Source organism: Phocoena phocoena, chromosome 3, assembly GCF_963924675.1.
Source record: "Phocoena phocoena chromosome 3, mPhoPho1.1, whole genome shotgun sequence".
NCBI lineage: Eukaryota > Metazoa > Chordata > Mammalia > Artiodactyla > Phocoenidae > Phocoena > Phocoena phocoena.
The window spans coordinates 106,076,032-106,093,029 of NC_089221.1; the positions used below are offsets into that span (position 1 = coordinate 106,076,032).

General features: G+C 40.4%; 1 protein-coding gene across 1 annotated transcript in view; it reads left to right on the forward strand.

Annotated features, from left to right (window-relative positions):
• Nucleotides 1-16,998, forward strand: part of MEGF10 (multiple EGF like domains 10) — a 120,707-nt gene that overhangs the window by 68,572 nt on the left and 35,137 nt on the right. Inside the window, exons 7-11 of the mRNA XM_065873223.1 lie at nucleotides 163-299; nucleotides 7,687-7,899; nucleotides 14,441-14,615; nucleotides 15,906-16,026; nucleotides 16,826-16,989. Coding sequence (XP_065729295.1) covers nucleotides 163-299; nucleotides 7,687-7,899; nucleotides 14,441-14,615; nucleotides 15,906-16,026; nucleotides 16,826-16,989 — 810 coding nt within the window. The remainder of the gene's footprint in view (nucleotides 1-162; nucleotides 300-7,686; nucleotides 7,900-14,440; nucleotides 14,616-15,905; nucleotides 16,027-16,825; nucleotides 16,990-16,998) is intronic.

The following is a 16,998-nucleotide window of genomic DNA, read 5'->3' on the forward strand; positions in this document are numbered from 1 at the left end:
GATGAAGAGAGTGTATGTGTTCTAAAATCTCCTTTATCTAATCTTCTTGCAGCCCTGTTCCTATATCCCTCCTCCCTTTTTGTTTCCCCTCTTTTCTCCCTTCTCCTTTGGCCCTTCCCTGGCTGGAGGCCCATCTAATTTCCCAAGTCTCTTTGAATGCAGGGCACAGTGTGTGGTCAGCCTTGCCCCGAGGGTCGCTTTGGAAAGAACTGTTCACAAGAATGTCAGTGCCATAATGGAGGGACATGTGATGCCACCACGGGCCAATGTCACTGCAGTCCCGGATACACAGGGGAACGGTAAGGGACATCCTTGTGCTTCTCTGACTGTTTGTAACGGTGTGAACGGAGGGTCCAGGGAACACGTTTACTACCATTTGTCTGTGACTATTCTGTAATCATCCAAGAAGCATCTGTAAGGTATCAGTGTGTTTGACAGATTCCTTCCCAACTCAGTGCATAGAAACTGGATCACAGACAGCAATGGTGAATTGAAGATACAGCAATGGTGAATTGAAGATATTATATTTTATTTAAAAAAAATAATAAAATATCAGAACCCATGATGGATGAGTTCTATACAGTTAAGTGTTTAGGACAGCCACTTCAAGCACCAATACTTTTTACATTTTAAAGATTTTTGGATAGATTTATTTTAAAATGGGATGTGTACTTAGGTATCTTTAAAAAGTATGCCAGGCATAAAGTTACGTTCGTATGATGCTGTGTACTCTTAAGGATAGCAGTTGGTTTTTTTTTTGATATTGAACTGCATGAGCTGCAGTGTATTTTAGAGATTAATCCTTTGTCAGTTGCTTCATTTGCAAATATTTTCTCCCATTCTGACAGTTGTCTTTTCATCTTGCTTATGGTTTCCTTTGCTGTGCAAAAGCTTTTACGTTTCATTAGGTCCCATTTGTTTATTTTTGTTTTTATTTCCATTTCTCTAGGAGGTGGGACTAAGTGAGAGAGTGGCATTGACATATATACACTACCAAACGTAAAATAGATAGGTAGTGGGAAGCAGCCACATAACACAGGGAGATCAGCTCGGTGCTTTGTGACCACCTAGAAGGGTGGGATAGGGAGGGTGGGAGGGAGACGCAAGAGGGAGGGGATATGGGGATATATGTATACGTATAGCTGATTCACTTTGTTGTACAGCAGAAACTAACACAACATTGTAAAGCAATTATACTCCAATAAAGATGTTAAAAAAAAGGATAAAAAAAAAGAATAACAGTTGTTTCATTGTGCAGTGCTGATAGAGTAAGAGCCCGTGGGACTCACGGCTCTCTGGTCGCACGTGATGCTCATGTGGTGCGTGGTTTTTACACCCACTGCTTGTCCTTTTTTGTGTTAGGTGGTAAAGTGTTACCCAGAGTGCTTTTACGGCTTCTAATTAGCTCTTTAATCTGTTGCATTCTGGAAGACTTGATAACCAAGCTTGCTAGATGTGTGTGTAAAATTAGAGAAAGAGGCTTGAGAGGCAAAAGAGTATAATAGCCAAAAACAAAGATTTTGGAACCTGTGTCCGTGGAAACATCCTAATCTATAATGTTCAAATAAATAACTGTACTTTCCTCTAGGGTTGTTATAAGGATTAAATGAGTACATTAAAGCATTTAGAACAGTGCTGAAACTTGCAGATATTAGCTATTATTGTAGTGGAATGATTTCTATGAGCTGTATAAATACTAGCGATTATTTGAGTGATGTCTAGAAGCTATATAGATACTAGGTATCATTATTTTTTTGGTGATATCTGTGAATTAAGAATTCCTTTAGCCTTCCTCTCTAATTTTTTTCTTTCTAAATTTCTGGTCTAATTTTATGACTTTTAATAAGATACTGTAGGGTGTTTCCCCACACACACACTTAGACTCTGCACTTCCTTATTAAATTTTTTTATAAGTACTTTGTAATTTTTGAAATATCCCATTTAAGTTTTTTGTTTTTTTTTTTTTTTCTTTTTTGCTGTACGTGGGCCTCTCACTGTTGTGGCCTCTCCCATTGCGGAGCACAGGCTCCGGACACGCAGACCCAGCGGCCATGGCTCATGGGCCTGGCCGCTCTGCGGCATGTGGGATCTTCCTGGACCAGGGCACGAACCCACGTTCCCTGCATCGGTAGGCGGACTCTCAACCACTGCGCCACCAGAGAAGCCCCCATTTAAGTTTCTAATTAGATATTTCTGGATAAAGAAGAACTTGCCTTTGAATATTTTTTTATTTAGCCACCCTACCAAACTTCTTAGTTAATTCTCATGTTATTTTTAGCAAATACTATGGTTATTTTATCATCTACAAATAAAGACAAGTTAGGCTCTTCTTTTCAAGATTTGTAATGATTATTTTGTTTTCTTGAGTTGTTGCATTAATTTAAACCTCTGAATGAATGTTGACAAATAGAGGTAATAGTGGGAATTCCTGTCTTCTTCCTACTTTTATTGGAAATGGCTCCAGTATAGTTTCATGTTTGTTACTGTCTTTTTCACGCTTCAGTAGGTTTTTCTTTTAAGATTTTTTTTGATGTGGACCATTTTAAAAATCTTTATTGCACTTGTTACAATGTTGCTTCTGTTTTATGTTTTGGTTTTTTGGCCGCGAGGCATGTGGGATCTTAGCTCCCCGACCAGGGATCAAACCAGCACCCCCTGCATTGGAAGGTGAAATCTTAACCACTGGACCACGAGGGAAGTCCCCTTAAGTAGTGTTGTTTCTTTTTTTTAAATTAATTAATTATTTTTATTTTTGGCTGTGTTGGGTCTTTGTTTCTGTGCGAGGGCTTTAGTTGCGGCAAGTGGGGGCCACTATTCATCGCGGTGCGCAGGCCTCTCACTGTCGCGGCCTCTCTTGTTGCAGAGCACACACTCCAGACGCGCAGGCTCAGTAGTTGTGGCTCATGGGCCTAGTTGCTCTGCGGCATGTGGGATCTTCCCAGACCAGGGCTTGAACCCGTGTCCCCTGCATTGGCAGGCAAACTCTCAACCACTGAGCCACCAGGGAAGCCCTGTTTTTTTTTTTTTTTTTAATTCCTATTTTTATTAGGAACTTTTGTTAGTAGTATCTGTTTAATTTCATTAAAGACTTTTTCATCTTTTGTTAATATAACTACATATTTTCCTTAGTTTTTTGATGTTATGAAGTATTGACACCTTTAGCACATGGTTTTTACAACATGTAATTGGGCTACTCAGAAAGTTTTTGTGCCCTACATCCTGGTTTATGATTGTATTTTGGAAAATGATGTTGTTAGATGAGTTCTGGATCCATGTGGCATTAATATCTTAATATAGAAAGATAAGTCAGGAAAGGAGAGGCATGGGACCAAGCAGAACCCTAAATAATAGTTCTGTGTAATATTTTTGGACCCTAAAAATTTAAATATAATGGTTTTCTTGCCCTGTAGGGATTTAAGTCTCAAATTCAGGGAAACACAAAATCAACAAACATACAGGCCGGCTTATACTCATCTTTACATGATACAGGGAAAGGGGATAACATACAGGGAACATAACATACAGGGAAAGGGGATAACAGCTAATTTTCAGGTGAGTTTTAGATTTGAGGCAAAGCTGGCAAAGAGCTAGAGAAAGAGAAGGAAAGTGAAGAGGGAACTTGCTTCTTGACTTGTTTTTATAACTGTTGTTTTTCCGATGAACTGATGACATGACTCCTGTTTTCAATTCTGCTCTCACTATCTGGGTTCAAGAGTTAACACATGCAGACACACACACACACAACACAATGACAACAAGCACATTTGTCATCGTGAAAGGGAAATAATAAGTGGTTATAGAATGATCTGTGGCAGGAGGTGTGGGGAAAGCAGCCCAAAGGCCTGGGGATTTGCCATTTCCCCTGTTTTGAGAAGTCAGCGAAACGTGATCACTGAGGTCAGATCAGAGGAAAACAGGTACCACCGCAGGCAGCTGGCCCAGAGCGTACCCAGGATGTGGGGACGGCCCTCCCAGCCAGAGAGAAAACAGAACAAACAAAACGGGCACCTTGTAAGCAGGCAGAGCACATCATGGGATGTCCCCATAATAGGCTGTAGGGTTTGTGGGACGGTTGAGAGGACAGCGTGGTGAGGAAATCTCATGTGGCACAGCCAAGTATGAGTGGTGAGAGCATGGCTTTCAGATCCTCACAAAAATTCTTCTGAAGGGGTTAAGAGTGTTCTTAATGCTGATGGGTTGTCATGGCATCATCGCACTGGGGCCTTTGATGGCCTAGCATGAGTCCATGTGCATAATTGGTGCTCCTTACGCGTTAGCTGAGTGGAGAGATCCGTGGATCAGTTATGGACTCTGTTAAGGTGAAGCCAGCCTGCCATGCTGTCTTCTGTACCACCCTGAAAGTGAAGAAGAATGTGGGCCAAAGGAGGTGAAGTCCAAAATTGGAGACAGGAATTGGGGGATGCAGAACTGGCCTTCAATGGAGGAACTCTTTCCTGCTTCTGGGATTGTGGAAAAGTTGGCTCTTTCCCAGTGTTCTTTATATTTCCCCAGAGCAGCAGTTCTAGATGTTTGAAAGGTAGGCAGCCTATCTATTGATCCCAGTTTAATGAGGAATGTGATTCTTTCACACTAAATCATGGTTTGGCCCATTTATTCAGGTCACTCTTGGAGGGCCATGCTCAAAAGGACGCAATATGCAATATGATAATCAAAATGATATTCAAACAAGCCTGTGACCCTCACTGGTTTGGGTATTGGTGTCATGTTTTATTAGGTTAGCTCTACTTAATGCTTGTCCATTTTTCCCAATTCCAGGGTATTATTCAAAATCTAAAAAAATAAAATAGGAACTTCACATTTTCATATTTCTACTATGGCCAATATTTATTGCTATATTTTTATCTGCCTCTCTGCCATCTCTCCTAAGAAAATATTTCCTCTTTTAATGACTTCTAAAATTACTTTTCTTATTCCACATGGGACCACAAAAGCAACATTAAGGGCATAAAATTTGTTGGGAAATGATGCTTCTTTTAGAAAAAGGAGTCCAAAAGGGAGATAAGACTGCTTGACAAAGACTTTTAATTCAGCCAATGAGAAGGATGTAAGCTACTTCATGATTGCATTTATTTTTAAGGTGGAAAATACCTACTTCTAGAAAGATATCCTACCATTTTGGTGTGGTAGGTGGAAGCAGACATAACTATTATTAATAGGATTATCTTACAAGTACAACATTGACAAAAAACAAGTGGGAAGGTAAACCAAACTTTACTGACTACTTCAGTAAGTAAAATTCAAATGGCTTTTTGCCATTTAAAACAGAAACTCAGTATGTTTAAGTATATGTTAGAAAGGTAAATATGGGTCAGGCCCAGCTATTATGGATTTTGTTTTCTCAGAGAGAAGGAAGTCCCTGCCAAGATAGGACAGAATAGACACACTGCTCCCCTGTCATTTGGTGGCAGACATTTTTCCATGCTTCACGTTTTTATCCTGTTCCCCACTTTTAGAGCTGTGCTTTTTCCTGAGTTAAAATCCTGGAGTCCAAAGCATAACATTTTATTTTATTTACCTTGAGCATAACTTTTTCTTTTTTTCTGGCACTGCCTTGCAAGGATGTCTGGACAGACAGGTTGCCAAGCTGTCTTGCCAGCCTTTAGTGGAGCCATGAGGAGGCCCAATGATTGTCCTATAGCATTTCTTTCTCCAAAGTTTACATCTTTAAGGAGTAAACTAAGTGACTTGGCTTAGTAAAGCTTCTTACAAGTTAAAAATAGAGTACCTTTAAAAAATACTCTGGTCTAAAAATAGGTTTACTCATGTGTAACTTTGCAGCACACATCTGATTTTTGCTAAATAAACTTGGTTCAATTACTCCAGAACTTTTCTAATGCTTTGTTGAGTGGCTGATTTGAAGACTTTGCCATTGACAAGCCTAAAGACGTCTAGAGTCTGTGAAACCAAATTTGCAAGAGGCCCTTTTCCCTAAATACATGCCAGAACCAGAGTTAAGGAGAAAAATATCAAAGGGTTCTCAAGCTTTATCCTCTGCCCTTAAATAGAATCCCATCCAGCCTTGGTATTGTTAGTCCTCACACCCTATCATTAAAACTATGCAAAGCCTTGTGGAAAATGTTTGCTTTTCAGCCTCTTTGCTGTTGCTTTGAAGTCTGCTTGGATTCATTATCATGCACTTGATCTTGCCCTGTACCCATTTGAAAAAATGCAGTGCTGACCTACATTGTAGACTCTGGGTCTGGCATGACTTGAGAGCCACATGGGAAGTGGCTGCTGAGACTCACAGAGGGTACCCTGCTTGTGGCAGCACTCTGGGTAGGCGAGACCCCGACTTCCTCTCCCTTGGCAGAAAGGGCTCCTTCTGCTACAGAAAGTCCCTTCAAGTCACCTTGCCTGGTCAGAAAGAAACTTGGCTGGCCCAATAGCTAGTCTTGCGTTCCATGGAGCCGTGATGATTTTCTCTTCTCAATTCCCTCCAGCAACTCAGCTTCCCACCAGATCCAACTAACCTAGAGCATATCCTTATGCCGGGACCGCACTGTTAGGCCATTTTTTAAAAAGACAATAAAGTGAATTTTTTCCTTACTATTTAGTAGCCCTTCTTCCCAACAGAGGACAAAACCCCATTTAATAAAAATTTTGTGTTTGAGAACTCCCAGCATCTCTACCGTCTCCTGGCAGGAGTTCCCCAGGTTGAAGTTGAGGACACCTCATTTCAGTAGCTCAGACTTGCCCACATCTAAGGAGGACTTTGTTTATTTAGCTACATAACTTTCTAAATGAGGAGCAATGATTGCCATTCAGCTTTGAAAAGAGCAGATACATGGCTGAAATTAAAAATTAATGTCAATGTGAAAGCCAAGAGAATTAATATTTCGTTTCAAGTTTGCTACAAAGTTTTCTCTTTGAAATGGGGAAAGCATATACCTTATTTTAATTGAAGATAGGTAATTTACAATGTTGTATTAGTTTCAGGTGTACAGCAATGTGATTATACATATTCTTTTTCAGATTCTTTTCCATTTTAGGTTATTAAAAGATATTGAGTATAGTTCCCTGTGCTATACAGGAGGTCCTTGTTGTTTACCTATTTTGTATATAGTGGTGTGTACCTGTTAATCCCAAACTCCTAATTTATCTCCCCCTGCCCACTACCCCTTTGGTAACCATAAGTTTGTTTTCTATGTCTGTAAGTCTGTTTCTGTTTTGTAAATGAGTTCGTTTGTGTCATTTGTTTAGATTCCACATATAAGTGGTGTATGATGTTTGTCTTTCTCTGTCTGACTTACTTAATGTGATAATCTCTATGTCCTTCCATGTTGCTGCATTCTTTTTTAGAGAAAGCATATATTTTAATTCCCTAATGATGGGCTGGGACTCACACTAGGGCAGTTCATTTTCTCCCTTTCCTGGTATCTTCTAAAGTGCTATGTATGCCTTTAGCAAGGACTAGGTGTAAAACCTGCTTTTCATCCCAAGTTCATAATTTTATTTTGTTTTTGCTATTTCTTTAAACAGTTCATACTACTGTTACTACTATAATTTATCTTGATGCTTTTCATATCTGTAATGGTACAATTACCAAATAAATGTCAAATCCAAAAAGGATATCATTGTCAACATAACAAAGCCTATCTGAATCAACTGTTTATTTTCACAAGGCACTGACTAATCTATCTTATGCTCCTGCCTCCTGCATGACAGGTGCCAGGATGAGTGTCCCGTTGGCACCTACGGAGTTCGCTGTGCAGAGACCTGCCAATGTGTCAATGGAGGGAAGTGTTACCACGTGAGCGGCTCCTGCCTCTGCGAAGCAGGCTTTGCTGGCGACCGCTGTGAGGCGCGCCTGTGTCCAGAAGGGCTCTATGGCATCAAATGTGACAAGTGGTGTCCCTGCCACCTGGACAACACTCATAGGTGAGGGTCAGCTGCCCCTGGAATGATGTGTCCTATTAAAGTTTTCACCGCAGTGTCCACTATTTAGAAGGAGGGATCGGCAGAGAGATTTCCACCCTGAGACCCTTCTCGCCTCTGGGTCATCCAGGGCAGGAACCACTAAGTAAACGGAAGTCTTTTCTACTTAATGGAACAAGTCAGAAGTGCTAAAATTGTTAGATGGCTGTAGATGGATATGAAACCCTATTCTCTGTTAATGGCCACCAGAAAATATTAAACTTGCTGAGGTTAGTAGAATGTATCCCTAAGAGAGGGATTTTGTGACATTCCCTTAGAAGCAAAGATACAATGAGAGACATAGGTTAAGCCCAGTTTAGTATGTAAAACTATCACAAAATGATTCTCACTGCAGCCTCTTTCACTTGACATGTGCCTAGCCAGGAAGTGTAGTGGTGGAAGTTTTGTGACAGTGTGTCACGTGTGGTTGTCACATGTGAGATATGTGTTCAGAATTGATTACTTGGACATAGAATTCACAGGAGTCTTTTGGCTCAAAAATTTCTCGAAGAATTTATGAACAGGAAACCAAGATCCCACCCACTTCTCTGTACCTTGTCTGCCCCTGAAAATATCTGTCCAACTGTTTCTTCCTCTCCCTCTCCCAAGGACCAGATACATATCACTTAAAATTCTGGGCCTCGTTTGCATACTGCTGGAAAAGTTGAGTTTGAGAAAAATGCAGTGCATTATATAGCAGTTCAGATGACACCAGAATTACCTTCATTTGCGTTCAGCACAACTGTTACTTCATTTATGTTTCTGAAAGGTAACTTGTGACCACGTCAAATCTCAAATGCACAAAAGTTAAAAGTAAATAGAAGCCTGTAGTGGGTCTCTTCTTTAAACCATTGTTGGGAGCCAAAAAGAAAAAGAAAAGGACTTTGCACTGTGTGTGTGTGTGTGTGTGTGTGTGTGTGCTGAAATACATTTTAGTGGGACATATCAAAGAAGTGCATTCTTTTTTTTTTTTTTTTTTTTTGTGGTACATGGGCCTCTCACTACTGTGGCCTCTCCCGTTGCGGAACACAGGCTCCGCATGCGCCGGCCCAGCGGTCATGGCTCACGGGCCCAGCCGCTCTGCGGCATGTGGGATCCTCCCGGACCAGGGCAAGAACCCATGTCCCCTGCATCGGCAGGCGGACTCCCAACCACTGCGCCACCAGGGAAGCCCAAGAAGTGCATTCTTAATGTGCCTCAAGCAACTTAGTAAGCTACTTTAGTCAACTTCTGGTTTTCTTCATTGGAAAATATTGCCACTCTTTACATGACAGTTTGGGGAGTAAAAATGAATAATCTCTGCAGGATTTTGTTTTTGTTTTTCAACTCTTTAGTGTTGAAGGAGCTGGCAGGATTAGGGACAAGTCATAAGTGTGGCTCATTAGTTTGGCTCAAGTCATTAGTAATGGCTAAGGACTTTTTAATGCCAGTGTGCTGTTTCGTTGTATACAGATGCAGCCTGAAATCAAATAGATTAATAAACCTATACGAAGGATCTCCGCTATGAGAAGGATTGGAGAAGCAGAGGAAATGTTGATTTTGTTGGAATTAGTTACCATATTAGTAGCTGCAAGGTGCAAGTGGACAGTTTTTAGGTTGACGTCAGTACCATATAATTTTGACATAGGTCATGTGTACCTAAGTATGTATGCTTTAACAAACAAGTACATGAACTTATTTGATAGTCACATAGATCAAAAGAACACTAAAATCTGTCTAATAATGTATAACAAATAATCAGAAGATTAAAAAACAATTAGCCTATGAAGTGGCTTCTCTAGATAATGACAGCTATTTTTAAAAATCAGCTTGTACAGATTTCTGTTAAGACCAGTTGAATGTTGATTATATGACTCTGCCTTTTTGAATTCACAGTTGAAGCCACCCATCTATTCTTATATCTTGAACTTCTATGTAAAATTCCTAGAAACACAAGGTTCCCTTTGAACCAAAAGGCATAGAATCTTTGTATTAATTGAAAGTCTAACTTACCATTTAATCAGGCAAGAGTGTAGCTTACTATTGCATAATACATGATGTACATTTATCCTAAAAGTCTTTGTCATAATTAATGAAATAACTAATGCACACTATCAGTTTACAGTGTCTTTAAGTAAATTTTTAGTTCTGTGGATATGTCTGTATTGACATATATTGAAGCCGTATATTTGAGTAAGGGTTTGTATCAGTTAGTTTTGCTGCATAAAAAAAAAACGCTACCCTAAACTTAGTGGTCTAAAACAACAATTATTTGTTAACTGATGATTTTTTGCTTGATTCTTTGGGCTGGGCTCAGCTTGGTGGTTGTTCTGCTGGTCTGCCTATGTTCAGCTGGAAAATCAACTAGAGGCTGGAATTCCTGGAATTCCTCACTCACAAGTCTAGCATTTAGCTAGGTGATGAGAGTGACTGAGCCATATGTCCCCAGCATCTAGCAGGTTAGCCTGGGCTTCTGTAAGTGGTGACTGGCTTCCAACAGCAGCAAGAGAGAGGGCAAGCCCCAACATGGAAACACTTTTCAAACCTTTGGTTATTGTCATGTTTGCTAACGTCCTTTTAGACAAAGCAGGTAACACAACCAAGTCCAGATTTGTTACACTCCACCTCTTAGTGGGAGGAGTTACAAAGCGTTTGTAGCCATTTTTATTTTGCAAACTATCATAAGGTTGAAATGAATTTAAATATATTTATAAGTGATATTAGTATTTTAAATTACAGCACTGTTATAGAGCCTAAGGACACTCTCTGTGAACTGGACTTCTTAAAACTAACTTTTATAGTGGAAATGATTTTGAACAGGAAAACGAAATTCAAGATCCACTGAGATTCCACGTGGGATATGTATATTAGCTCTTGTTAATAAGGACATTTAATAGCTGTGGGCAATCAGGGTGTGCCTATTTGTAAATGCCACCTAATTGTCATATACTTGAGCATGAATAATATCTAAGGAAATGAATAAAAGGAAGTTCAATGATTCATTCTATTTTAGCCAATATTATATGGGATACCTGTAATAATTTAACTCTTAAACTGAAAAACTTTACTAGAATATTTTTATCTAGTTATATATGTGTAAAAAACGGTAGATATTCCTATCTGTGTTTAATCCGATCTTCATATTACACAAAGCAATCTGTTCTTTAGAAAGAAATCAGGTAGGAGGATATTACCCTTCAACCTCCACTCTGCTGCTCTAACAACAACACGTAAATCTCATTACCAATTAAGCTGCCTGCATGAGAACCCATCAAATGCCTCCAAAGTGCTCTGGCTTCCTACATATAATTACAAATTGCAGAATACTAATTTTGGTGTCAATCAATTTGAGAACCAGTGTGCTGCACTAATACTCAGTGGGGGGCATTGAATATCAATTTCTCTGCCTGCCTCTAGCTTAGTTCAATTCTCTGTCCCCGAATTGTCTATTCTGCTTAACATTTATATCTATACCATGAATATTATTTTCTACCTTTTAATGTAGAATAATAGTTTCTATCAAAAGATGTCCTTTTTTAAAATAGTATCTTAAGGTGAACTACTTTAACCAATCCATCACTTGGAATATTTCTTTTCTTTTTGTCATATGTAGGGCCTTTCTAAAATAAACTTAAATTTGTCCATGCTTCTCGCACAATACAAGCTTTTATTGGTCCTGCTACCCCTTTTATCCTTGCAGTTTTAAAATTTAAATTTTAGCAATTCTTTTTCATATATAGACCTCCTAGCAGGCTGCTATCAAACTTCCTTTTCCTTTGGTGTGAAAACAAAGAAAGAAATCTGGGTTCAAGTTTGATTCTGCCACTACCTGTGCAAGACTTTGAATAAATTCCTCTTTCCAGGTCTCTCTTCCCTCATTTATAAAATGGAATCATACCTAACACTGTGAGCATTAAATGAAATCATGCACATGGATTGCTTAGCATGGTGTCAGCATACATTCAGTGCTAGTCTGTGCACCTGCTTACAATATCATCATAAATGTCACTTAAGTGACTGTCTCCTGCAATTAATGATGATTCCTTTTAAGTCATAAATTTGACATTTAAAAAACTAATTTTAGGGGAAATCTGGCCTTTGTATGCAGACATACAGATTATAATTTAACATTGCCGGATGACTTCGAGAGATCAGGGGAAGCAGATTTCTGTGGGAAAGCACGATCCCTGGAGTCAGACCCCGCCACACATCAACTGTTGACAGTTTCACTTGTTCGCTCGATCAGTGCTTACTGTGGGCTACTGTGCCCACGGCCAGGTGACAAAACACCCTGAATTCTTGTCCTCGTGGAGCTGGAAGTCTAGAGGGGAAAGAAGACAGGGGAAGGATTATAAAAATAAACATAAGATTACAGATTGTGATAAGTGAGATGAGCAGGGTGCAATGAAAGAGAATAATAGGAGAGACCTAACTGAAGCATGAGTGGTCAGGGAAGGCCTCTCTAAGTAAGAGAGATTTAAGCTGAGACTGGAAGGAGAAGATGGAGAGAGCTAGGCCAGGAGTGGGGAGACAGCATTCCTGGCATATGGAATAGCCCATGTGAAGCCCTTAAGTTGAAAAACCTCAATGCTCTTACAAACTAAAAGAAATCTATTGCAGTTGAACATAGTAATAAAGAGAGAATAACGATGAAAGAAGAGGTCGGAAAGAAGGCAGTAGCCAAATGCTGAAGGCCTGTGGGCTATATTTAGGGTCATGATATATCTGGTGTCACAGGAACTGTTTGGTTTAGGCCTATTGCCCTAATGTAATTATTAGTAACTCCCTCTTCACTCTTAAAAATGTCCTGGTTTAGACAATAAATAATCTTCACTCTAGCTGTATTAAACAGTATGGATTTTATTCTGAGTGTAGGCTTCAAAGAGAGTCTTTGAAGAATTTTAAGGAAGATGATACCGTCTGATCTACTTTTTAGGTGATGAGGCATGAGTGAATGCAGGGAAGAAAGTTGGAAGGCTATTCAGGAGTGTAGGAGAAAGATGACCTTGCCTTGGAGTGGGATGGTGACACCGAAGATGGAGCGATGTGGATAGATTCAAGACATATTTTGGAGTTAGAATGGTTAGGTCCTAGTGATGAAGTTAATATGGGAGTTGAGGGAGAAGGAGTTATCAAGGATAACTGTGAGGTTTTTAACTTAAACCACTAAGTGGCTGGTGGTGCCATTACTTCAGTGGAAAGCAGTTGAAAGGAAACACTGAATGAGGAATGAAGAAAGGGAAGAACCAGAGCTCCGTGTTTGATGGTTAAATTTGACAAGTCATGGAGATGCCAGGTATTTTGCCCAAGGATAAATAGCAGATAAGTAGATTTGAGTAGATCTAAGTTGATTTGAGATTCAAACTCTTGTCTTATGAGTCCAAACCTTATATACCCAAGAAACCATCTTAAATATAGAGTTGTGCTTGAATATTTCTTCCTGTCATGTTTCCTGAGTAATGCTTGTGACGGATGCCTAGGCCTTTGCTTCTGGGCACTTAGTCGCAATAGGGGCCTAAAAGTATATTTAAATAAATTTCTAAAAATGAGTAACAAACTATGTAACCCACAGGCCTTTTCTTTAAGAAAAAGAGATAGGAAATGAGATTATGGGGTGTAGCTGAGACCCTCACTTGGCAGATTAGGATGTCAGGCACAGGGAGGTTATGTGTTTTCACTAATGTTGACCAGGTAGTGGGAGAGCTGGAATGTACAGCCTCAGTTTTCATCCCTTCCAGGTCATGGTTCTTTGCAGAAAATCTATGAACAGTCCTCCGGTGAGAGGTCATTTAGCAAATGTCTGGATGAAACAGTGGGTTTTGTTGTTGGCCTGAGTTAAGGGGAGGGTTTTATCTCCATCAGGGGAGAAAGACCATCTTCAACAGTCTTTCAGTTGTGAGCAGAGCTAGTTTGATTGTTCAGATTTTCCTTTGGCGAGAAGCACATGTGTTTTGAGCGTTACAGAGCACCCTGTTGTGTGAGCCTCACTAACCCGTGCCTCTTAGCGCAGCTGATGTGTCCATTTGCTATGGAGTGACAGCTGGCCGCCCGGCCCATCAATGCGACTGCTGTTTCAGGTAGAGACAGCTGCTCCGCCACCAGGTATGGGGAGCTGAGAGAAGAAATAGCCTGAAAAGGTCGCTGCTCCTGGAGTTCCTTGGACATCACTCTGGTGAACTGACTTGGTAGTGTTCATTGGATGGAGTTCTTTAGATAGTCTCCTCTAGTTGACATCTTATCAAATTAGTGCTTTCACTTTACAAAAATTAAACTGAGTTTCAGACAAAAGGACACAGTTGTTTAGAGTCATCCTGCTAGAACATGATGCTGATTTCATGCAACATTTGTGGTACCAGTCAGGTTTCAGCCGATTAATTAAATCATACCAAGACTGGGAATGAAGTTTAAATTATCGTGCATGGAATTACCCACACATTTAATGATCATGGCTAAAGCAACATTTGCACGGGCCTTGGGTGTCATGTTTACCCGAGAGTGACTTGCTCCTTTCATCCACATCTCTCAGCTGTCACCCCATGTCTGGAGAGTGTGCCTGCAAGCCAGGCTGGTCAGGACTCTACTGTAATGAGACATGTTCTCCTGGATTCTACGGGGAAGCTTGCCAACAGATATGCAGCTGCCAAAACGGGGCTGACTGTGACAGTGTGACAGGAAAGTGCACCTGTGCCCCAGGATTCAAAGTAAGTGGCTTGGGTTGTGGAGGAAGGAGATAAGGGGTGCAGCTTGGAGCATATTGATACCATGATTTATATGACCTTTTCTGAAGTCCAATGAATGTGCTAAAAATCAATCGCATCATTAACAAGAAAGAAAATGAAGAGAAAAGTAATAATAAGAGATATAAATACTTACCTGAGAATGATGACTGGGCAAGCCGGTGAAACTATAAAGTGGCATTAATATTTAATTATTTAATTAATATATGTCATGAAGTAAGATGTATTTTAATTATTCCTTTTGTAATTATTTTATCATGTTTTATAGGTAGCAAAGAAATTTTCCAAGTAGGATATGTATTATTGTCAACCGTTTTTGTTTTAATTCCATGCAATTTGAAGGTGCATACTACATCGTTAGCATTTATTATATATTAATATCCAAGGATTAGTAGTATATAAGTTTTTCAGTCCCTCTGAGAATCTAGACCTTTCAAATATGCCTATAAGCTAACAGAGAAGAATTTTGCCTAGTTTCCAGGATTTCTTAGCAACAGATTAGAAATTTTTGTTTTGAAGGAAAATGGGTTGTTCTTGAGTTATTTTCTCCCCTTTTTAAGAGAACATTAAACTGTGAAGAATATTGATGATTACTCCAGAGCACATAATATAGAATGAGTGAGTCATAAAGTCTCAGAGCTGAGATCTTTACAGGATTTTCTAACCTGTGTCACAATTCTTTGGTTGAGCCCTTGAATTATCCTTAAGAGTCTTCTGTTTTTAAAGGAGGGTGACCTCCAGTCACCTTTGGTAACCAACTTCTATGTTTAACGCTCCCTGTCAGATAATAAATTGAATCATGCTGCTGGCTGAGTGTGTTCTATTCCTTTGCCTCACCCACTAATCGTATTACATGTTATACAAGGCAGTCTAGGAAGCATTGCAATTTAATGTATAGTTCATATTTATGTTTATTGACAGTAATTGTACAGCTACAGTTTGTTGTTCTATATCTACTTGTCTGAGCAAGGACAGAGGGTTTTGAATTTATTTGCTACCAAGGAAAACTAATGAAGGCAGCAGGCTTTTTTGGGGTCCTATTCAATACTGTATTCTAAATATAGGCCAGCTAGCATTGCCCTTGAATCTGTACAATTAGTATAGTGGTGATGTTATAACAACTCTTAAAAATACAATGTGTTAAAATTAGAGAGGGACTGTAATTAGAATGGACAAGATATATTTTTGTTCATTTGTGTTGGCCTTATTTCACGTGGTAAAATTGCATGCATTTTCCTATTTGCGCCCATCTAGGGAATTGACTGCTCTACCCCATGCCCTCTGGGAACCTATGGGATAAATTGTTCCTCTCTCTGCGGCTGTAGAAACGATGCTGTCTGCTCTCCTGTGGATGGGTCTTGTACTTGCAAAGCAGGTGAGTGGGTGAATGAGTCTGTTACCTGATCCTAGTCCTGTTAACTCCTAAAAGCACAGGAAAGAAACATTAACTAGGATTCTAGCTCCAGCTGTGCAGAAATACAGTGCCTGGACTCAGCAAGACCCTTAGCCAGGGAGAGCTCTCCTGCTTTCGTGAGTCAAAGGGAGAGGCTCACATGAGATTATCTCTGAAGTCGCTCCCAGCTCCAAAAGTCTGTGAGTCTCTGTGCTTTGGTGAAGCGTAAGCAAGCAGACATGTGTCCATTCCCCTAAATTGATTGGCCTGGAGTCCTGACAAGAATGCAGCCAAGCACCTGATTGTACGTGGGGGCCGGATCGTGTTTATTCACAGTTGCTGCAGCAGCCGGCATCCTGGATACTCACTGTTCATGGTTCATGGGCTCCTGCTTTAAAGATGGGGTTGTTCTTTCAAACGCAAACTTTCCTTCTCCCTCCCATATAAATATTTCATTTGCTGACCTGAACAAAACTCAGCACCCCACAATGCATCACTGCGCACTAGATAGTGATGTACGTTGTGCATCTTCACTTCATCTCTCTTCCCCCAGTAGCCCGGTAGTGCCTCTCAGTGTTGGCATCCTTGACAGCTGTGCAGGTGCTTTAGTTCATTTCTGGTAGAGGCTTTACATGGCAGAGCCAATGCTCCCTGAGCTGTGGCAGGGGCACTTCTGTGCACCTCTGAGATGTTTCTCAGGTGAAGAGTGGCTTGGAAAGGCTGGGCAGAGCTCCCTGCTGCCTTTGTTTGCTCACGTGCCCTGGCACTCTTGTCGTGGCAGGCTGGCACGGGGTGGACTGCTCCATCAGCTGTCCCAGTGGCACATGGGGCTTTGGCTGTAACTTAACATGCCAGTGCCTCAACGGCGGAGCCTGCAACACCCTGGATGGGACCTGCACCTGTGCACCTGGATGGCGTGGGGAGAAATGTGAATTTCCCTGCCAGGTATGACCC